This window comes from Pseudonaja textilis, chromosome 2 (genome assembly GCF_049901715.1).
Source record: "Pseudonaja textilis isolate UNSWEBS1 chromosome 2, rPseTex1.2, whole genome shotgun sequence".
NCBI lineage: Eukaryota > Metazoa > Chordata > Lepidosauria > Squamata > Elapidae > Pseudonaja > Pseudonaja textilis.
In genome coordinates, this window is record NC_141991.1 from 196,861,808 (window position 1) to 196,885,652 (window position 23,845).

The 23,845-nt window shown below is 35.5% G+C and overlaps 1 protein-coding gene across 1 annotated transcript in view; it reads right to left on the bottom strand.

Moving 5' to 3' along the window:
* The window catches only part of LOC113438383 (uncharacterized), a 40,030-nt gene that overhangs the window by 924 nt on the left and 15,261 nt on the right, over positions 1 to 23,845 (bottom strand). The window contains exons 6-12 of the mRNA XM_026703713.2: positions 19,421 to 19,590; positions 16,280 to 16,434; positions 14,660 to 14,737; positions 10,282 to 10,471; positions 7,475 to 7,599; positions 4,998 to 5,114; positions 1,903 to 2,013 (exon numbers count right to left, since the gene is read on the bottom strand). Of these exons, the coding sequence (XP_026559498.2) occupies positions 1,903 to 2,013; positions 4,998 to 5,114; positions 7,475 to 7,599; positions 10,282 to 10,471; positions 14,660 to 14,737; positions 16,280 to 16,434; positions 19,421 to 19,590 (946 nt within the window). The remainder of the gene's footprint in view (positions 1 to 1,902; positions 2,014 to 4,997; positions 5,115 to 7,474; positions 7,600 to 10,281; positions 10,472 to 14,659; positions 14,738 to 16,279; positions 16,435 to 19,420; positions 19,591 to 23,845) is intronic.

The following is a 23,845-nucleotide window of genomic DNA, read 5'->3' on the forward strand; positions in this document are numbered from 1 at the left end:
AGAAATTAAAGGTTATTTCACTAAAACTATTAAATAAAACAAACTATAGAAGATATTGGAAGCAAATTGCTCCAGATTTAATTATAGCACTTCATACTTGATTTATGTACACTAAATTGCATCTGAGCATACACTGGTTCTTAACATAAGTGTGAAAACACAGATAATTATTCTTTAGAAAATTAAGCTCTGCTTTAGCTTAAAAGTAATAATGTCTTCAAATCACTTGCAAAACAACACAATAAATATCATAAAGTTCTACCTTTATAAATATCCTTAAGTTACAGGAGTTGAGCAGTCCAATTTTTAGACTTATACATTATACAGGCCACAATCTCTTTCCTACCTTTTATTACACATTTTATCAATCTGGCTAACTTCCTGAAATGTGGACCAGTTCCAAGAATTACTGTATCAGCAATGGAGAATGAAACCTCTCTACATGTTTATCCACAAAATATCCCAGGCATTATTTCTGCTGCCCTTTACCTTATTACTGGTAGCATAAATGTTTGCTTTACTCCGTACTATAGCCAGACTGTACTATATTTCTCACATCTGTAAGTTTATGTTAAGATATATTGGTTGTTTCATTCCCCCTATTTTGAGCAATATTTTATAAATGAATCAATTACAGTTAGATTTCTCATCAATTCTAAAGGGATATGCAGCAATAAAAGCACCATCTTACTAACAAAAGAATCATAACCACACCCTTTGAATATTAATTTAGTGTAACTTGAGATATAAAAATATAGGTCTATAGTTAGTATAGTTGGTGACATCTACTGAAAACTTAAAGCTGTTTACCTAACAGATTTACATTGTCTGGAAATACAAATGTTTTTCTCTTATAGCACTGGTTTGGCTAAGGATAAAGATTAAAGCACTGAATCAATGCTTGAACAGGAAGCAGGTTCCAGTCTCTCTCTTTTTGAAATGTTAATTTTTTCCAAAGCTAATAGGAAGCTTGTGCAGGATAAAGTCCATCTCAAGAAAAATCTTTATTGAAAAAATGCTTGTAATCCAAATATACTCAGGATGATACAAGTGATCATCTATCCAGAAAAATAAAAAGGAAGCGACACAAGGAAATAGAGAACATTCTGAGATACTTGATGGGATAGTGAATATAAAGAATAAATTCTGATAAATGAATATTTTGTAACTGGTCCTGTTAAAAATATCAGGCATTTAATAAGAAATGTTCAAAACAAGTTCTCCAAATTTCAGGTCCTTCCAATGGTCCCCAAAGGTTAGGAATTTCTAATTTAGTTATTTAAAAAAGGAGGGCATACAATAAAATGTAATGTGGAGCATTGCAGCATTTCCACATGCACTTTTCTTCGATATTTCAGTCCATTGCCCCTCCATTTCTAACCTTGATTAGGGTTCCCATTAATTTACTGTGTGTGGATGAAATTTATTTCTAAAGCTATATTAACATTTATCCTTGAATATCAAAAAAAAAAATGTTCTACTATGAATTTGTCTAAACCTTTACTCAAACCATTAAAATTAAAGTTGTTATCACACATTGAAGCATCAAATTTCATGAAGTAGGAACACATTAAAACTACTTTGTCTTTTGGATGTAGGGGACATAGGGATCCTATTCTTCTTTTCCCCTATATCTTTTTCTTATAATAAATCTTGGTCATATCCACTGGCAGTTTCTTTTTTATTATTTTAAACATATCATATACTAAGGACTAAATAACACTGTTTATAACCTCTAAATCTCCTGATTATTATGACCAATAAACCATAAAATCTGTAAACCACTGGGATATATACTCCTTGCAACTCCATTTCAATAGTTAAAATGAGCTCGCCCTATTTATTAACAGGTTACTGAAATGAAATAGTCTGAATTTTTGCATTAGTTTAAATTACACTCACCTTTTGCAGTTTTTACATAGTTTTACAACTGTGTCTAGAGAGATATTTCTGCAGAAACTAAGCTTCAGACACTTTAAGGTATTAAAGCAGAAATTAGCCAGCAAGCAAACCCTGAAATCCAAGAACAAATTACATTATGTTTTTACTATAAAATTTGAAAAGATCATTAGACAAGCATCTTGGATACATTATTTGTACAATATTGGATGGATCTATGTCTTTAATCATGAACAATTGCAGTGACATGGTAAAGAGAATGGTCCTGTTTTCTCTAGTTAATTCATGGCATATTTGGTTAGCTTATCTACCTTAACCATATCTTTATGTACAATTTTCACTAGTATTAGACTTTTACTGTTGTGCTAAGACAGGATTTAAGTTACAAATTGCTTCACGATCATTAGAAGGCTAGTTTAGAGACCTTTGGGGGGAATCCTGTCATAGGCTTACTCTTCCCTAGAAGATACTAGTGATTTAAGATGATGGAAGAATAGCTCTGCCACCCAAGTCATCCTATGGCCATGCCTTTCTCTTTTTCTTTCTTTGGCTCTTCATTGCAGCTTTAGATGCCAGATCGAAAAGTAATGCTTTACTTCTATTGCTAGCTAATTCTTCCTACTTGGTCCATCCCACTGAAAGCAGCTGAGAAAGGAGCCCCTATAAGCCAATCTCTGCATTACTGTTGATGGGTGTGATGGCTGGTCTTCAAAGAAATAAAAAGTTTCATCCATCATCATAAGTCAGCAAATTGAACAGAAGGCCCTTTGCCCATGGACACAGTGAATCTGTAGAAAAGATTCACTCTCCTACATGACTGTTGGCCTTGCCCATGATGTGACTGTGAGCACTATAAAAGAAGATGATATTCTGACAAAACTGTAGTTGTCTCTCCCATATTCATTGCATTCCTGGACAATGAACACAATAACTGAGTAAACATAATGCTAAGTGGTCATCACTGCCATCTTTTGTCCTCCAGTTGGTAGACAAGATCCTATTTATCTTTAATGGCAATATGTGAGGAAAACATCTTAATTTGTAATGCCTTATCTGTTAAATCAGAAAAGGACTTTTTGTTTAATATATATCTGTTACCTTGAAAAGGTATAAGGGCACTATAAATAGGAGCAGTCTTTTAACTAATAGAAATCTCACGTATATTCAAATTTTCAGAAAGATATTGTGGTTTTTACCATGTAACTTGTGTCAGCTTCCATTTACTCAAGATTCATTGAAATCTATTTGGGTCAAAGAGATTGAGTGGGGACTAAACTTAGCATACAATTATTTTTATCTAACTATATTGTGGACAGGAAAATGAATGTGCCTTGTCTCTGCTCATATATTTAAATTCATGCAATAGTAACACTGAGTGATACTTCCCACTGACTGATATAGTATTCTTAGCATTGGGAATAGTTAAAAGATAATGTTATATAAATTTAAAATCTGTGTCTCCCAAATCTGAAAAATCAACCAGTTTTGGCACTCTTTGTAGTTTAAGAAAAAATCTATATTAGATAAAAAAATTTGCAAAAAAAATTAAGCATAAGAAAATGCTTGCAAAAAAGTCTGCATGTTAGGTAAATGGATACAAAAATGTCCATATCAGAAATATACAGTATACTACGATATGTTATGTATGCATTTTCTTGCACACCTTTTACTAAATTCACAGATTGATGCCAGTCAAAACTGGCTACTGATAAAATGAGAAAGTAAGCAAAGCTAATTTGAAGTTCTCAGGGGTCTAAATGATCAGGGAATAACTTACATATAAGCTTCATAACAGCAAATAAGGAATGTATTTCATAACAGCAAATAAGGAATGTATTTTTTGAAGTGTGTTCCATTGAAGAGTAATGAAAACATCATCAAAATCCTACAGTAATGGGTACAATGTTGTACTACCATCTATATCATTGCAATAAGAACTTCTAGTGCAGTGGCATTTGAATAGTTCATAGGAAAAAAATAGTCATAAAAGAAAGTTAAATTGGGGCTGAACAAAAGATAAATCAATCAGATAAAACTCAGATTAGCAATACAGTAATGTATTTAAGCAATCTGGGAATCACAATTATGGTGACGCTACCATAGCTACCTAGAATACAGAGCTTAATGTTTTACAACTCAGGGAAATTGAAAATGTACTGGAAAAAGTTATTTGGTCTACTCTCCACCCTATATCTTAATTAATAGATTTTGAGACCTCCACAGATGTTAAAATTCATTATACTTATGGGCAAGCTGGAATGTTGCAGCAACTGATGCCCACTGTCCAACCACAGTATGGGTGTAAATACCTATCCACAAGCCTTTTAAAAACCAATGTTTACTTGAACTAATTTAGTAACAGCACTTTTTGTAGATTAACTGGTACTATTGATCAATTCAAGTCTACATGACTCAAGTAAGTTTTCTGTACTATATTCATGATGTTTTCTAAGTTTCCTATCAAATTTCTATGGATTTTTTGTATTACTAGATCAAGAAATGAACATTAATCAGGACACCCATGTGCTCAGTCTTCAAGCCTTAGTCATTTTGTGTTTGAATTATTGCAATCCGCTCTACATGAGGCTACCTTTGGAAGCTACAGCTAGTGTAGAGTGCAGCACTGAGGGCAGGTCTTGAGGCCCAAGAATGGGTCATGTAACACTACTGTTCTGCAAGCGGCACTGGCTGCCAGTTTGCTTCCCGGGTGCAATTCAAGGTGTTGGTAATCACTTTTAAAGCCTTTCATGCCATGGGTCTGATTCACTTAACAATTATGATACTAACTTAATAACTGATGTAATTCACTTAATGGCTGGGGCAAGAAAGAATCAAATGTGCAAAACTCAACAACTGTCTTGCATAGCAACAGAAATTTTGGGCTCAGTTGTGGTCGTAAGTTGAAGACTATACTGCTATGAAAATTAACTAATTTGTGACTAATTTTATAGTGACTTAAAATGATTTTAACCAATGGTAGTATTATGTCACTGCTTGCACTGACAATATAGTTAATATTAAATACTCTTAAAATCAGCCTTAATTTTTGTCACCTATTTTCATTTTTAAATGTGCAAAAGTTTTACCAAATATCTTACCCTCTTTTGCTTGTTGCTGTGGAGCTCAAATCAAGATAAGAAAGCTTACGGCAATTCCTTGCCAAAGCTTGAACTCCAATATCACTCACGTCTTTACATCCATTAACATCAAGGTACCTGAAAGGATGCAAAAAGTGGTAACCTGACACAGAAACTGGCTCCCTGTGTACTTTGGGGGTGAGGGGGGAGAGTTGAAAGAGCTAGGGTATTACTGCTACATGGTAAGTCAGTTAACTAATTGGCTATTTAGAAGATGAGCATTTGAATTGTTCTTTCAACAAAGTGGCAGAGGAGGTATTTTTGAACAACATGGGTAAAGTTTTCAGGATCGTTCTGCTCATAATTTTCAACTTTGTTTTTTCATTTTTCCTTTCCTCGGTTATCAATTTTATAATTATTTGATCCTTTAGTGCTATTGTATTCATTTGTATTTTTATTAGTTGTATGTCATTTAAATTGAAAAAATATAGAAGCCTAGTTTCATGTGCAGTTTTTGTACAGAAGACTAAGGATGTTTCCATTGACATTTTTTATTATTGCTACACACACAACAATGTGAAATCACAGTTGTCACAATTCTTTAGCTGGTATTGGCCTTCATATGCATTGATTTCTTCACAACAGCCTAGGATGCTGTAATGTACTAATTGACTAACAATCATTAGTTTAGTAATTGTTCAAAGTTACAACAGCACTGAAAGAAGTGACAGCACTTAATCGTCGCAGCATCCCCACACAGTCACATGATGAAAATTTGGGCACCTGGCATGTATTTATGATGGTGGCAGCATCCCAGGATCAAATGATCACCATTGCTTCTTGTCTTACCTTCAAATGCTTTGGAGAATGTTGTCCCTCTCTTCTTTGTGTCAATCTTTCAAATATTGGATCATGTCACCCTTAGTCCTTCAGTTTATTTGTTAGATTAGAAATACTCAAGTCCTGCAACCTTTTCTCATATTTTAGCTTTCAGACCGCTAATCATCTTTGTCACTGTTCTGTGCACTCTTCCTAGAGTCTCAACATCTTTTTCATATGGCAGAGACCAGAACTGGACACAGTATACCAACTGTATACCAACTTCATGTGATCTTGATACTATTCCTCTGTTTATGTAGCCTAGGTCTATATTGCCCTTTTTTGGCATTTGCAGCACACTGCTGGCTCATACTTAAGTGTTTGACCATTAGATCCTCCTAGATCTCTCTCACAGTTAGTGCTCTTAAGCCAGGTACCATCTTCCATACCTGTGCATTTGGTTTTCCTTGCCTAAGTGTAAAACCTTACTTTTTTCGCTGCTGATTTGCATTTTGTTTGACAGGGCCAATTGTTCAAGCCTGTTAAGATTTTTTCTGGATCTTGAGCCTATTTTCTAAAGTTTTGGCTATTCCCCCTGGCTTGGTGTCATCTGCAAATTTGAGAAGTTACCCTTCTATTCCTTCATCTAAATTGTTTATGAAAATGTTGACGATACTGGGCCTAAGATAGAACCTTGGGGCACCCTATTGCATACTTCCCTCCATCTAGGTTTAATTCCATTGAGAACTATATGTTGAGGGCAGCTTGTCAGCCAGTTATGAATCCGACTGGTGATAACGCTGTCTATCCCATATTTTTCTATCTTATCAGGAAATAAGTTGTAATCTACTATATGAAATACCTTACTGAAGTCCAAGTATACTATGTTCACAGCTTTTCGCTGGTCTGCTAATTAAGTCATTTTGTCTTTGTACTCAGATTCCCTCACGTGTATAATTTCCCCTTCCCAGCCATGTGATTGCAAACCATGAGTAAGGCAACATTTTAAAAATCAAAGTGTGTCATCTTGGGAATAAATGCAGAAGGAAATAGATATGAGTTGCAGTGATAGCAAAAGAAACATCGATACTGTCCATAATTTTAGCAAAATAAAGAAAAAAACAACTTTTTTATCCAAAGCAAAGAAACGTAACTATTACACTAAAGGGAAGATAAATAATTACAGAGATGTGCAACTATAGGATTTCTTATATCTTCTTTGATTAAACAGATTAGAAATGAGTTTCAGAACAGACTATCCTGCTAAACCCATACTTCATTTATTGAATACATGTTACTTGATTCCCTCTCTGAGTTTAAACTGTGATCAATAGTAACCACAATTCTATAACTTTCAGCTTCAGTTATAATTTGGTTCCAGTTCTTTATTTTAAGTTTATTATTAAAATAGCAGAATGTTAAGAATCTAATACACTTTAAAATTTTATTTTTTAAAACCATACACATTTGATAGCACAACAAAATGTTAAGTACTTGCCAGAGAAATAGCACTAACCAGTACAGCTTCAAGGACTTTTTATTCAGTGCATTTGAGGTCACTAACAGCAAACAGGCAAAACAAAATGTCAACGTAACTAATGTAATATCACTGAAATTATTTAACTAATAACAAAATATATAAATTCAAGGACAAGTGCGTTTTCAACGTATTATCTTACCTGATCCCTGGCAAATCCCTGCTAATTTCAATTACACTGATGTCAGTTATATGAGCACACGAATTAAGAACCAAACAATCCAATTTAGGACACTTCACAATATAATGTACTAGAGAATCCCTCATCTGCAGCCAAGACAAGACAAACACAGGAAATAAGCCAATGTGAAGGATTGACTTTAAATAATAGAACTGAGCTATTCACTGCAAGTCAAATTCCTTATTCTCAGTATAATAAGGAAACCAGCTCCAGTATATTTTTTTATAGATTAATGTTCAATGTGTATTGGCATACGTTTTCCCATAACTCTTTTGATAGGTTTATATACAAGTCTACAGTATTACTTTCCTAACCCTTTTAGGAAAGCCGAGGAAATAAGAACATCTAAGGAGTGGCTGATTCAAGAATTAAGAGTAGAGAATAGGGTGATTGTCTTCTTTTCTTGGAGTCAGTTCCATTCAGAGTTAGTAGGCACAAGCCTGAGACCCTAGCTTTGTAAGATTTTCCTTAGGGCTTAATTGCATCCCCCTTCTATTTAACATCTGAGTAAGATTATCCCTATCAATACAGGGATGATAATATAGATGTATATCTCAACGCATTGCCTAGTAATACAAGAAGTCCCATTGCCAGTAATATTGGACAATATTGTTCTGGATAGAGTTACACTACCTCAGACAGAATGTGTGAGTAACCGGAGGGTCTTCCTGACTCTTGGCTGTGCCTTGAAATGCAAGTGACAGCCTTGGCAGGGAGGGCCTTTGCAAAGATACCATAAATCATTATAAACATTCTGCAGTTAACCTATGTGGCACCTGTTGCATTGATTTTCATCTGCAAATCCAAATAAACCCTGGCATGACTTCGGTTCTCAATACCAAAAAGAATACCTTGCTCCAAAATTGCTGCTCAATCACTCATATCCTGGATGACTACAGTGCACTCTGTATGGGGCTACTATCCTGGAAGAGTATTTGGAAGCTACAGCTGACATAGAAAGCAGCCCTGCAGGTAGTTCCAGGAGCCCCTAGAGTGGTACATTTAACACTGCTGTTGCACAAACTGTACTGGTTGCTGGTTTGCTTCCACATCCAACTCAAGGTGTTGCTTATAACCTTTAAACCCCTTTATGGCAATGGGTCCAGCCTACCTGCAGAACCATCTCACCTCAATGGGATTGGCCCACGCCGCTCATTCCAGCAGAAGAGGCATGCTGTGGACCCTTTTGTTAAAGAATTCTGGTTGGCGAGATCCAAGATAAGGACTTTTTCTGCTGTAGCTCCCTAGAACATAGTGCTCCTCAAAGTGAGATCTGCTCCCATGTTCTTGTCATTTTGAAAGAGCCTCAAACAGGCTCTGCTGATTGGCCTGGCTCCCGATGAGAGCATTCCACATTGGAACTCATTAGTGAACTATAAAGAATAGGCCAGGGACCACTGATGGTCCACGAGAAAATTTTGGTGGTCCGCAGAGAAATATCACCCCCAAAGCAACCCCCAAAGCAATTAATAAAGGCTGCGCGGGAACACAAGGCTGTACCACCCACATGGCCCATGGGAACACAAGGCTTGTGTCGCTTGCATTACGAACAACACGAGGTAGTGAGGGGAGCGAGGAAAGGATGGAAGTGGAACTTGCCCCACTCACCCCACACGCCTGGCCTGGCCACTGGGCTGCTTCTTTCCACTTCTTTCTTCTTCTGCTTTTGGCTGCACACAAGGAAAGCAGCAAAAGTCTTTCTTTCTCTCCCAAACTCCGCCAGAAATGAGTCTTTGGGACCCTGCAAGGCATCCTGTTCTAAGAGGCTGCGCTAGCGTGACAAGTCTCACAAAGACTCATTTCTGGCGGAATTTGGGGGAGATAAAGACTTCTGCTGCTTTCTTTGCATGAAGCCAAAGTCTTTCCCTCCCCCACCAAGAACAGAGCTGGAGACAGTATCCTGCAATCTCAAATAAAGAATGATCGGTAGGACAAAGGGGTGGGGAATTTTCATACAGGCTTTTGGGGGGATTTTCCCAGGGTCTCTGGTCTGCGGGATTTAAAATTATGAGTTTGGTGGTCCCTGAGGTCCAAAAGGTTGGCAACCCCTGATAAAGAAGATCCCACCCCTACCCCATTGCCTTCCAGTTTCTAACTCATCAAATTTCTGTTAATTTTAATTTTTAATGTTTCAATGTTTTATATTTTGCTTTTATGACGTAAGCCATTCAAAGTCACTTGACAGTAAGATGAGCGGCATATAAATTTAACAAATGAATAAATGTAGTGACAGTTTGGCCTCCTCTGGATCCAGTCTGTCCTAGCATCAGAAGAGGGAATACCAGGCTGGGAGAAAACTAATTTAGAACTTTAAAAGCATCTTTTATTAGTATACTTTAGTCAATAAGTTTATTAAGCGTAAAAGATCTATTACTTTTAGGGATTACTGAAGCTTTCCCTAAAGAAGGAAATTTTAAAGTGGAAAATAATTGCCTAGGACTGTAGGGCTCAGGGCTCACATTTTAATTTCAGTGTCTGAATTATAACACCTTTATATACAATTTGCACCTGTTTCCATAATTTGTGAATATTGTGAAATATTCAGTTTATCATTCAGTTTCCAAACTTATATCCAGAAGACTGATTTGTTTTTTTAAAAAGCAACATAAGATCTCAGTGTTGTTCTATACTGAGAAGCCTATAAATCCTTCAATGGTTTACATTTTTAAGTTGTCAACCTTTGATATATGTAATATGACAAATTGAACCCAAGCAAAAAAGAAATAATTAACGGAGGGAAATGGGTGAAATAAGTAAACAGCTCTTACCATTTCAAGGCCTGTGACATTGAGGCTTGTAAGCTTTTGCAATGAATTTACCGTTTGCACTAAACAGTCCTGCGAGATTCTATGAACTCTGCCAATATTCAGAACCTCTAGACCTAAACATTTAGTAGATATTGATTTCAAGCATTTGTCCGTAATGGCTTGACAGCCAAACATTTCCAATTTCTTAAGGCTAGAAAAGAACATAAGGAAGTTAGTAATATCCTTTAATATTAGCCATTCAACAGTAACTGATTTTTTTTAAAGGTAAGTGCTTAAAGATAGCATTACTCCCCAATTTTAACATGAGAAGCATGTGAAAACAAAATACGAAATTACTGATATTATAATATCTTGAACATGTCTGAACATGTTAATGATAAATTAATTGATACACTAAGCAGGTAGAATTAACTATATTTTTGTATTGTTGCTGATTTCAGAAAACACATGTTGATTTGATATAGCACATACGGGATTATTTATTTGGCAATTTGCAATTACCTGTCTGAAAAGAAAATAAGAACATATGTAAGAACCCTAGTAAATTGCAGAAGTCCTGTTAACTATAAATAATTAATAAAAATGCATTCCCCTTCAAAATAGACCTCTCTGTGGAATTTATCCTGTGAGTGATAAAAGTTGAGTTGGCCATACAGAGAAAATGAGACAGAAAAAAAACAGAACAAATCTGCAGGGTTTGGTTAGGTGACACATTTAACACAGAAAATAGATAATTTTTAGGGCCTTGAAGCATTAGCATATAATTGTTGACATCTTGGGCTTGGCACAAGATAAAGCCAACAACATTTGATCAAGGAAGAAAAAAGTGGCTTGCCAGGATATTCTTGTGCCAAAATAAACCACATGTGACAAATTAGTCTTAGAAATTTGGGGACTGTTATTCAATTCAGACTCGGTAAATAGCCTCAAACTAGTAATTGTCTCAACCTCAGTTCATTTTCCTGCCAGATCATATAATGATCTAACTTACAAGGTGGCACAGTAAGGTCTAACAAGCACCTAGGAAAAAAGATACAGACACTTTCCAATCATTATTAAAAATTCTCCTTCTCTATGTTTTCAGCCCAGATACTAGTTATTCCTGCTTCTCCACTCCACTAGTTTTTAGATCTTTCAACAGACATTTATTCTCCTCACAAAGCAGGCTCTGAACAGTATGGAGAGTTGTCTACTAGTGAAGAGTAAAAAAATTCAAAAGGGCAGTGGCAACTGTACTATCAATTCTTCATAATTGGAAAAGAAAAAAGATTGTGTACAGTTTGTAGGAAAGGAAAAGAAAAGTCACATTGGGGTCTCTGGTTACCATCTGTTAGGTAACCAAGTGGAAATATAAACAATGGGTAATGTTTGCACTGTATTTGGTTTTATATAAATATTTTTATTCAAGTAGATAACATACATTATACAATTCAAATTAACCATAAAGACTAACTGTAATTAAATGTCTTGTTTATGTAGATAAAGATAACTTGTGCAGAGAGAAAGAAGTTAACTATCTATTATCTATCTCAGACAAAGATGCAGGTGAATACATATGAAAATAAATCATGAAACAGCATAGTCAAGTTTGCCTTCAGCTTCATAAAGTCTAAATCAAGAATGAGGTATGATTTGGTTTTCAAAAATAGTAGGCCAGAGTCTATATATCAGGACGTTATCACATCAACTTGTGATTTGTTCCAAAAAAACAAACCATGATCAAGGAAAAGGTATGATGGCTTCTTTTTTTTTAGTGAACCCTGCATATCGGTTGTTCTTATTACAATATCTAAATTCTTAAGGCATTCTGTGATAAAAATACAAAATAATAAATAAGGCCATCTTTTGAGGCTTCCGTGTTGCCAATATTTAAACAACATACCTCATGTGTGGCCAGAATCTGAAAACAACATTCAATACAGCACAATTCTGACTAAAATGGTCTGACTGAAATCAGCATATGTGGGCTTGACTGGGGTATATTACAGGGGTGATACAGAAATATAATTTTATGTCATTTTATTCGATTTTACATATTTATGTATTAAATTATTGTATTTTATCCTACGACTATTGTATTTTAAAGCCCTACTCTCATTTTAAATTGTTTGGTTAGAATTTTATTGCTAATATGTGTTTGAATTTTCCTCTAAGAAAAATAATGACTTATATTAAACAATATATTACACAGAAGCTCTTTTTGTCATTAAGGCAAGCCAAACAACCAATTCACATACAAGTTCAAATTGCTATGAAGTGCTTGAATGATGGTAATATGATTAACTTAAAATAAGATTTCCAACATTTGCAGTCATCACTTGTAGTACTTGTGGCTTGTTTATGTTTTTTCCTGGAAACAAGCTGACACCTATTTGCAGTATGCAAATATTAATGGTAATCCATCTAAAAAGTGAGATGACTGGAACAACAATTGGTTGTACATCAGCTGATGACAGCAGTGAAGATGTTTATGATTAAATGAAAGAAGGGCTTACCAAAGTTGCTGACAATGGAGGCAACTATCTACAAATAAGACAATAAAAAAGGCAGAAGAGAATCAGGAACAAAAGACAGAGGACATTCTGTACTGTTGGAGCTCAGATTAAGCTTTCTGAGAAGATTCTATGTCTGAGCCTTCAAGAGAAAAGATACTGTAGAACAAAAGATAGGATATAGATCTTTGAAAGACAGAAAGGATGCAGTAGCACTTCTCAAGAAAATATGGACAAAAAAAACCTGATGGCATTACCTAGTTGGATAAGGAAATACTTGCAAGAAAACAATTGAGCTTAGATAGTATCAGGGACCTCACAGTTTAACCCTGAGCTACAAGTACTCTTCTACCATGAAAAATATTCTTCTATCATAGAAAAAAGTTACAACTAAGCTGTTGTTATAAAGAACTAAAACAAGCATACTATATGTTAACAGGATAAGGGAGCTTGTGAAGTACTATATGTTAAGTACCAGAAGTAAGAATCAGGAATCTGAAAGAACTTCCAAGATTTAGCAAGTTTACAAACAATTGTTGCTTCTCCCAAGCTGTACATACGGGGATATATGTACAGCTATAATCATATCATAATTTAACAGATAAGGAAGGGAACTCAATAACCTAGTCTTTTAATTTATTCATTTATATTCTCATTTACTCAAAGGGTATCCACAGAAAACCCTTCAAAAAAGACAGATGAATGACATCGTGTCCAAGAGAGAAAGGTTTGTGGAATCACAGTCTGAATTATCCAGATAATGGACTATTGAAACATTATGTACTGCAATCCACAATGGTTAGTAAAAGTAGCTTAAGCATAGTAAGCTATTTTTTTTTCTGTCGCAGTAGCAGGGTCTTTGAAACTACCTAATAAAAAATCAGAAAGTTATTTTATAAAATTTGTGACCTGGGTCTATGCATTAATGTTCAGAATATGGAAAATAAAATAAGATGAATGTAGTAAACGAAAGCATATTATTTAGAATAATGGAAACCTGTTTGGTATGATTTCTACAACTAGAATAGAACTGAAGAACACAATTCATTCAAAAGGAAGTGATAGAAATATCAAAAGACAGTTGTAGGTTTAAAAAATCCACATCACATCAGAAACCCAAGGAATGATTTAGTGAAACTACACTATGCTGGATTAAAATATATGGAGGAATGAACAAAAGTAATACTGTTGCTGATGACCATTATCACAACACAAGCACAAAGAGAAGATGTGTCTTATATAGAAATAAACTGTAGAATTTTCAAAGATACGTAGAATAATTGTGATGAGGGATTTTTAATTGCTCCAACTTATGCTGGGGGATATATTTTATCAAACAAGGCCCACAACACAATTGTTGACAATTTAATAATTAAAATCTGGGAAAAGACACAAAAGCACAGTATCAGTTATTCTTGATACTAGCCATGATAGGGTTTAAGTTAAAGGATGGAAAATTCCACTGAATTGAAATGGAGATCCCTTCCGAATGATCAGAAAAGTTTGTTAAGTGAACTAATTACCCAGTGAGGTAGTGGGCTGTTCTTTGCTTGGATGTATTCAATTGAAAGCTAACCAGTCATTAGTCAAGGATGGTTTCTTTTAGCATCCTGCAAAGGTCTGAACTCAATTAGAAAGGTCTGTGTGTTCTGGGTTTGAATTCATGGATTTGACTTTTGTCCTACAGTACAATTGCCAAGCATAGTTGACGGCCATACATTAGAAAAGGTTATTTTTATAGTTATTGTGGTTTTGGCAGCAAAAAAGAAAGTCCAATTTTTTAGAAATTAGGAAATGTCTTGTATAACCTTCTAAATTAAAGCTATGATGATACAACCACCATGTACTGTATTTTGATTTACAATTTTCATTAGCATATACCTTACCTTTTTCCATGCTTTCCAATCAAGGCCATTACTGATTCATTCGTTATCTGGCATCCATTAGCAGAAAAACACTGTAAACTAAAGGAAAAGTAGCAATTACTTGAATTTTTCATGTAATAAAATATTGTTAACCAAGCAGATATATATAGTTAAAAGTCAGCCCCACTTTAATCAATAAGCTTCCTCTGAAGTAGATATTAAAAGTAGCATATCTTAAATTTCATTATTTGATATTGTATTTTAATGAAAAATAAGCTATTATCTTTTACTGGATTATCTACATTTAGGAAAACCAATATGGATGCTTGTAATTTACGCCAAACCTATTAACATTACAGATTAAACATCTTCCAATTTAAATAATAACTTTCCTGATTTTAGATTATTTTAGATGATGAATGCCAATAGAGAAATGTCCAACATTGGATATTGAAGGGGGGGAAAGGAAGCTTGCACCAACAGATATTTTTATTGTTGTTTATTTATTGTATTCATGGTTACAAATAAATATATTAAAAACAATTTTAAAATGGCAGACCAAGTTAAAGAGTAAAGATGGCCTCGACAGTAACAAGAATAAATAAATTGCCAAAGAGGACTTCACTCATCTTTGCAAAAGAACTGGGCAGAGCCAGGTTTTTAAGGCCCTTCCAAACACCAGCTAAGTGGGGCTGTCCAGAACTTGGGAGTGACCTCAATTTAAACAGCAGGCACTGAGAAACCACATTTACAGGGTTCCAATCAGTGGTTGGATTCAAAAAATTTTACTGCCAGTTCTGTGGGTGTGGCAGAGGAAGGATATTGTAATATCTCCATTCCCTCCCCTTTCCTGGGGAAAGGTTACTGCAAAATCCCATTCCCTCCTCAACCCACTAACTGGCTTTCCAGCTCCATTCTCCTGTGCAGGGCAACAAAAGAAGATCCAGCCAATCAGCTGGGACTCAGGAGGCAGAGAATAGCTACCGGTTCTCCAGAACTGGTCAGAACCTGCTGAATACCACCTCTGGTTCCAGTGCATGGTATGGTTTAACTGAAGGACCCTGGAGTGTGCCAATCCTGCCACATTGAATTGGTCAGGCAGATAATGTGGAAGACAGGTGGCCCCTCAAGTAAACAAACCCTATGTCATGTCAACTTTTATAGGTAATAACCAGCACCTGGAAGCAAACTGGCTTGTACAGCTCACAGAGCAGAGATGCAACCTGCTCTGTTGCATTCTAGACCACTTTAAGATTCCTGGTGTCTTCAAGAGAAGACCTAACACAGAGAGTGTTGCAGTAATCAAGCCATGAGGTGATCATGGCATGAATGAATGGAATCATCAGGGAAAACATCCCAATTAATAGAAATACTAGCGGGGAAGAGAAAAACAGAGGAAAATAGAAATTAACAATAAATTGCCATAAATTACTAACGTCTTATGGACAGAACAGAACAATGTGAGGAGTGAAACAGAAGTATTCTGATAAAAAGCAGGGCAGGGCATTCCGAACTGCAAGAAACTCCTATGTAATCTTAGATATAATTAATCTAATGGGCCTTGCCCATTTGCAACTGATTGTACAAAATGGTGGTAAAAGTATTAGGTGGCAAAGGTGTTTTCAGGATTTTTTTAGATACCTTCTAGAACCTTTGACTAGAGCATCAAGTCCAAAATCAGTAGTTCCTGTCCAACTTATATCTACAACTGCCAAATTATAGCAAAAGGTGCTTGCATGAAGGAGAATTCTGTCCCCTTTATATCCAGAACCACTGCAGTTTTTTATACTCAGTTCCTAAGTACAAAACGGGGAAAAAAGGAAATTGCAATGAATTGACTGAAACAATTACTTTTATTAGCATACCTTATACATCAATCAGAATTGTTTATTTTAGGGCAGTGCCACACTTCAATTGTAAAGCAAAAAGGGGGCTTGGAAGTTGCAAGCTGTCAGCAATTCCTTAAAGCAGCTGCTTCTTTTCCTGGAATCTCACAACTGCAATGTGATCCTGAGAAAAATGTGTTTGGTTTAAGAAGTTGCTGAAAGATGCTCCATGCAAACCGGTGTATTCTCTAAATCATCCCTTGAATCTAAAACACCCACCCAATCCTATTGTTTATGTTACAACAGGATGATTAAAAGAAAATAAAATTTATTACAATAAGCTTCCTTTCAAATTAAATGCTAGACAAAAATGTTTGTAACGATCAAATCAAAGAATTGAAAATTCATAAATATTATGCAGATTTCATTACTATTGCTTTGACTTTGTGTTCTGTCCTCACAGCAACTATTCAACCTTACATAGTTTATGACAGACAAAAGACAGGGAAAAAAAGGGTGGGAGATACTATATCTGCAGTTTTTAATATGTTTTTGTTTTCTCCAGTTCTTCTGTCAGCTTCCATCATCATTTCTCAGAATATTTCTACTGCAGGGATAAACAAAAGCCCTCTCTTGATCTCAGTAGCGGTAACGATATATAATTTTGGAATGAACCAGGAAGACACTGACTTGCAGAAAATTAACAATAAATCAAATATCACTTTTCTTTTTGATTTGTATTAATTCTATTTATAATGTTGTTAATTTCTAACCTTCAATTTTGTAGTTTGATAAATGTACTGTCCGTTATAATCTTTTAATAAGAAAATAGCCTCCCCTGGACTTTTCTCATCTTAAAATGCCATCTGAACATTAATAAATCTGACTGGGATATCGATACTAGATGGGCAATGACAAATGACTCATGTAAGAAAACATTTCTTGAAATAGAAACAGGGTTAATTAATTTGAGTTGAAATCTTGGGGCTTCTAGCTTGACATCTTGGATTGATTGGATTTCATTTTCCAATCTCAAAAAAACCGTCTATTTTTGGATAGGTACTACTACCTGCTAGATCTTTCCAGTTCTGGATCAGGCAGTGGGGCATGTTAGAAGAACAACATACTGACCAACATACTTTCAGCATGAAGATAAAATAAGGGCATACCTGTAGATAGTTAAATTAATTTACTCTTTTTGCATGAGAAAATAATAGAGAAAGAACAAATACTGCCTTATCCATATATCTGACCTCTTGGGATGACCTCAACAGAAAATTAGGTCAACATTTAGCTCTCATTTCTAATACTATATTCTAAAATTATATTGCTTATATAGCAGACAGCTAGTTTGTTATCATAACATCCTGAATTACAATTTTTACAATTAGAGAACTCATTATTGTTAAGAATATACAGTCAGAAAAATTGAAATCAGCCATTCTGGTCTTATTGTGAAATGGCCTTTAATATGGAAGCATTACTACAAATAGAATTACCTTTTTATCTATCAAGATGTCTTATGAACATGTCATAGATGCCCTTTTGTTTTTAATTTGATTTTGGAACCACTTGTTTGCCTTATTAAGCAAAGGGAAGACATGCTCAGTATAACAACAAGTGGACTGAATGCCAGCTGTTATTATTGCAGATGGATATTATGTCTTATTGATAATTATACTGTATATTGTACAAAAATTATTTATATTGTACAATGCTAGTAATTTATCAGGTTATTCAATGCATTGGGATAAATTTCATATCTCCTATGGGTAGCATGTGCATGAAAATTTGTAAAAAGTAGAGTTTTTGCTTTTTGCTTGAGTATTTTAAACCTGAGAATAATAATTCCAAGGAACTTGTAGGAGAAGAGCAAACAGAGCTGGGGCAGAGTTAAGCACACCATCTGCTTAGAGTCACTGCATTCCCACAAGTACTCTAAGTCCAATTCCTATTGAATTCCACTGATCCTTATCTGGCATCAATTTAGAGTGGAATTTTAGTTGACCAAATTAATATCAGGAGCAAAGAATCAGGACCATTCACAAGGTTGCAGCACAGAAGATGTATTCAAGGCTATACAGAAGAATCTGGTGTGGACAGCTTTATATTTAGGTCAAATCTAACATGTATAAGTGAACTTTTGTGCATATTACAGGACTTTTCATTCTTCCTTACAGTCCTTGGAACTTTAATTTTTTTTACTTTAGGTACCCTACTTTGTAGTACCACTTTGAGAATTAAATAAGATCTCATCCCCAGCTCTAGGATGGAAGAGTTCCTATGAGAAACCAATTGGATAAAAATATCCGATCTACTCTTATTCATGTTTCATTGAAAATCAGAATTAATGTAAATACGGAAACCATACTGAAGCGAGTAGAGCTTGGTTTTCAATAGAATATTTTTTTAATTTTGTGAAATCAATATTATTGATATTGTATTAAACTAGAAAGAATATGGCCCACTGTGAGCATCAAGATCCAGTAGTGCATGTAGAAACTTTGTTATTTCCCTTATATTGTACCAGTGGTGGGATTTAAAATTTGTTACTCCTGGTTCTGTGGGCATGGCTTGGTGGGCATGGTAGGGGAAGGATGCTGTAAAATCTCTATTTCCTCCCCACCCCACTAACCTGCTTTCTAGCTCTGTTCTCTTGTACAGGGCAACAAAAGAAGACCCAGCCAATCAGCCAATCACTCAGGAAGCAGAGAATAGATGGGGGCGGGGCCAGTCAGAGGTGGCATTTGCTGGTTCTCCAAACAATCAAAATTTCCACTACCGGTTCTCCAGATCTGGTCAGAACCTGCTGATTACGACCTCTGTATTGTACCATGTTCACATATAATAGTATATTTTAAAATCTACATAAATTATAATGAAAAATAATAAATATTTCCCAACTTGCTATAATTACAAAACCAAAACCAAGCTTTATATTTAAAGTGGACATTACCTTGAGATATCCTTCACAGTATTGGAAGAATTGTTTTAGTCCAACCTCAGAAATTCTGTGATCTTTATCATGGCAATGATCAAGAGTGAAACACTCAGGGTGGTGTTTTCCTAAACTAATCAACCAGTCATTGTTCAAGCAGTGGCAATCTTTAAGCTGAATCTTCTTCCCTGGAGAAAAATAACCTAGTTTATTGGTGCAGGTAGATGTTTATTCATTAACTAAAGACTTTTTATAATATTTCTTTTAGAATGATACAGTGCATAAGCTCTCAGTGTGCATACAAACAACGAAGTGATAAGCCATAAATCATAAGACACAATCATAAATCATATGGTACAGCAACCATTGATAAATCATAATATATCAATAGGAGAAGGTAATAGGAAAGATGAGTTGTGAGAAAGATGAGAGGGATGACAAGATGACAAGGATAATAGTAGCACAGCCTACTACATGGGTAAATATCTTTGGGCAGAAGACAGTACTGTAGGAGTTAGGTATTTAGCTGAGTGGAAGAAACTATCTTTGTGTTTAGTTGTTTTGGCATGCAATGCCCTGAAGTCTTGAGGAGAAAGGTTGAAACAGTTTATGTCCATTTATTAATATTCCCTAGGAAAGTTTAGGGCAAAATGTGTGATTTTCTTTTCTTTGGAGATGGATTGTGGCAACTACTCACCACATCATTCACTGCATCTGAACAAGTAAAGATTTCAAATTAGATTTTCTCAAGCCCCATTTTAAATTCCAACCACTATATCTGATGTATCAATAGCATGGAAGAAGACTCAGGATACCAAGAAAGAAAGCTGCAGTGTTAATTGGATGACCTAGGGCAGGGGTCTCCAACCTTGGCAACTTGTGGACTTGTGGACTTCACTTCCCAGAATTCCCTAGACAGCTTTGCTGGCTGAGGAATTATGGGAGTTGAAGTCCACAAGTCTTAAAGTTGCCACGGTTGGAGACCCCTGACCTAGGGTATTGCCAGTGTAATTGTAATCAATTTTTTCATGCAAGCTAGGGGTTATTATTATATTATTCTGACAAGTGTACAGCCACCTAGAGAAAGCAAATCCATCTTGGGTGTGCTAATGGCAAGTTACATAATGTCATGGGAGTCATCTGCTGAGGCAGTGTCTAATGATAATTATTCATTTACTGAATAAATACTAAAAATTCCAGTGACTGGGGCAGAATAACCTCATAGCCTCCTCTAAAGTAGCTCTTTGGATTAGAAACTTTATGTATCAAATAAACACTAGATGATATCAAAGCAAGCAAATTAAATGGTATGAACTAGAATTGAAAAGTTCATCTCCTAATTCAATTAAACTCTTTTTTATAGAGTAATGAGGAAAAGGGGAAATAACTGTTTTTCTTAAAATCGTATGTAAGTTCTTCCAGAGGCAATAACAACTGTTTGAGAACAAAGGTGCACTGATTCTTAAAAGTGTTTGAAAAACAGAGCTGACCGATTTCTACCATTAATGATTCTTCAGATCCAGTCTTATATTTTCCATGCCTCACAAATTTATAGTTCTATCTCATGCATTGTTTACACAGGTGCAAACTCTAGCCATAAATACCATATGAAGCACTATAGCTATATAATAAATGATATAATATTCACCACATAGAACTATTAAAATATCATAGTAATCTTGAAATATAGACCAGAGTAATGAAAGTGGCATTGACCAAAGTGAAAACTCAAAGTATGTGTAATTTGCCAGCAGTTGCTATTTATAAATTGGCAGTTATCTAAAGTGAGATAATACTCCAGGGAGTCTAGGACAAGCAGTGTAAAAGGCTGAAGAACAAATCAGAATTAGAAGTTAAAAGCTAAAAGGCAAGGATAAGAAACAAACTGTAGGTCACAGCAATGACCACAATTTGAGAAAAACCATAACCCTCACAAGGGCCTTGTTATTCAAACAAGGTTCAACTCAGATAGTCTTGCAATGCTTTCCAGGAAGATCCAGTACAGATAGTCTTCGACTTAAAACCCCAATTGGAACTAAAATTTCTGTTGCTAAACAATGAGGTTGTAAAGTGAGATTCCACGTGATCACATTGCTTAGTGACCGCAATCTTGGTGATCTCCATTGCTGTCTTTAAGCGAAGGTGACCAGTTGTTAGCCAAGGACCCAAACCAAACCATTCTGGCATTCAGATAATTCAGTTGCCTCGTGAAAAAGCATCTTTGGGACATTCTGATATTGGTCTCTTCCAGCTCCGAGCATCAGTAAGGTAAAGGACTGTCTCCAATTCTGTCTCCCCCCAGGTTCTGCCTTTTGGGCTGCCCTGCACCCCTGCCTTGAGCAACTTCAAGGAGCCCCCAAATTGTGCAGCTCTGTGGCTGTTTGCCATGACCTGGGAAGGTGCAACTGTCCCAGTTTGACATAGAAAAAAGAATAAGAGGTTCATTTCATGTATTTGATTTTCAGAAGTCCCAACAGATGCCTTGAACTTTGCTCTTGAGCCCAATCCAGGAAAGGCATCCACAATGCAGCCAGGCCAGCTTACCACACTTTATTTGCAACAGAAGTATAGGTAATCCTCACTTAACAATGATAATGGGACCAACAACTCCAATGTGGTGGTAAAGCACACTGTTTCATGACCGTGCTGACTTTGGATGGCAGTTGCAGCAGTCCCAGTTGCCATTGTTAAGAAAATTCTGTGTGGTCATAGCATCCCATAGTCATTAGTCAATGAGAACTAATACACAACACCATCTAAATGGATTCCTCTTGAATGTAATATGTTTAGAGCTTAACTTTATTTTATCCCCAAGAGCTGGCCACCTGTGGCATGCATGCCATAGGTTCGCCACCACGGGTATAGGGTTTCTTGCCTAAGCAGGGGGTTGGACTAGAAGATCTCCAAGGTCCTTTCCCATTCTGTTATTCTATTCTAAATTCTAAATGGAATTTAAATGCTAACAAAATCAGTGGGATGTCAGCAAAGATGCAGTAAACCAAACTTATTCAGATTTGTTTAATTAGTAGACTTCTTACATCCTTGACTCCACGCGTACTGAAACGTTTGATAAAGTGTATTTCTCCTTGTCTTTTAGCGAAGTATTTCAGCCACTTTTTTGAGAGATTTGGGGGGGGGGGGTTATGATGCAAAGATCATGCATTTTAACAAAAGCAAGCCTAAAATATATACACACCTTATGCAATATTTATGTATTATTGAAAGACAGATCTTGGCTGCATCTAATTGGCTGCCTTTCTTTACTCAAGGTGCTAAGTGTTTGCTTTGGAATTCACTGTGGGAACTAACACAAGCCTAGAGCTACTGACACAGAGCAAATAACCTTCAATTTGTTTTCTTTTATAGCAATTATACAAAGCATTTTCCATTTCTTAGAAGTTTATCAGTGGCACCAAATCTTGTGTTGCACACCTACCAAATTGCAGGCAGCTGGCAGTCAGCAGAAGTAGCCTAACCACTGCACCACCGCAGCTGTTGGGAACTCTCTATAAATGAAGGACTCCAACAATTATTTTTATTATGTTCCTTTTGTTTAATTATTAATTATCATTAAATTTGCTTTATCTTGCTTTATCTTTTCCTTTTATTAGTAGGTATTACACATGCACCACCTAAGCAACAAGGAAGACTTTTATAAGTAAAATTAAGACTGAAATCTTAATATATAACAATTATTTTTATATGATTTATAATGTGTTTTCAATCTTATGCTCAATTTTGGATGAAAAAGCTAAATAATTTTATGCATACAATATTGCTATTAAATAAACTGTAATTTAGATTGAGGGAATTTTTTCCTTTCTCTTTTCTATACTCTAAGCTGTTTACATAATAAAATAATTGTCTATGTACTATATAAACATCAGTATCAACACAACGTACTAAAATTTATAACATAATGAAAGTGTGGGGGGGGGGGAACCTAGTTTGTCAGGTACTCTAGTACATTCCTAAACATTTTTTTAATTGGATGTAAATAAAAAAAGGCCACCTCAGGCTTTCTTTTACTATGTTATCTCCCTCCCTCCCTCCCTCCCTCTCTCTGCCATAGCCAGGCTCTGAAGCAGCCCTGTTTACTTTTTGCAGGGTTGGGTTGGCTGTATTATATAACTATATGTGAATCATATCATGAGCAAGTAAGTCTATTGACAACATCCTACTTTAACAAATAGATTGAGAGAAGCCAGCTCATTCCAGGCTTGGCAGATATTGATATGATTAAAGCTGCCATACAGTATTTAGATTGCAAAATTCAGATACCCACTAAATAGCAGCAAAAAGGTACAGAAATCTATACTGCTTGCTACCACCAATTGGTTATCTGAAATGCAGGCCTAATTTTGTAGTCATGATGATACTTACTGTCACTATTGCTATCACATTGCTTCTCACATAAATGCTGCTAACATAAATATTGGTAAT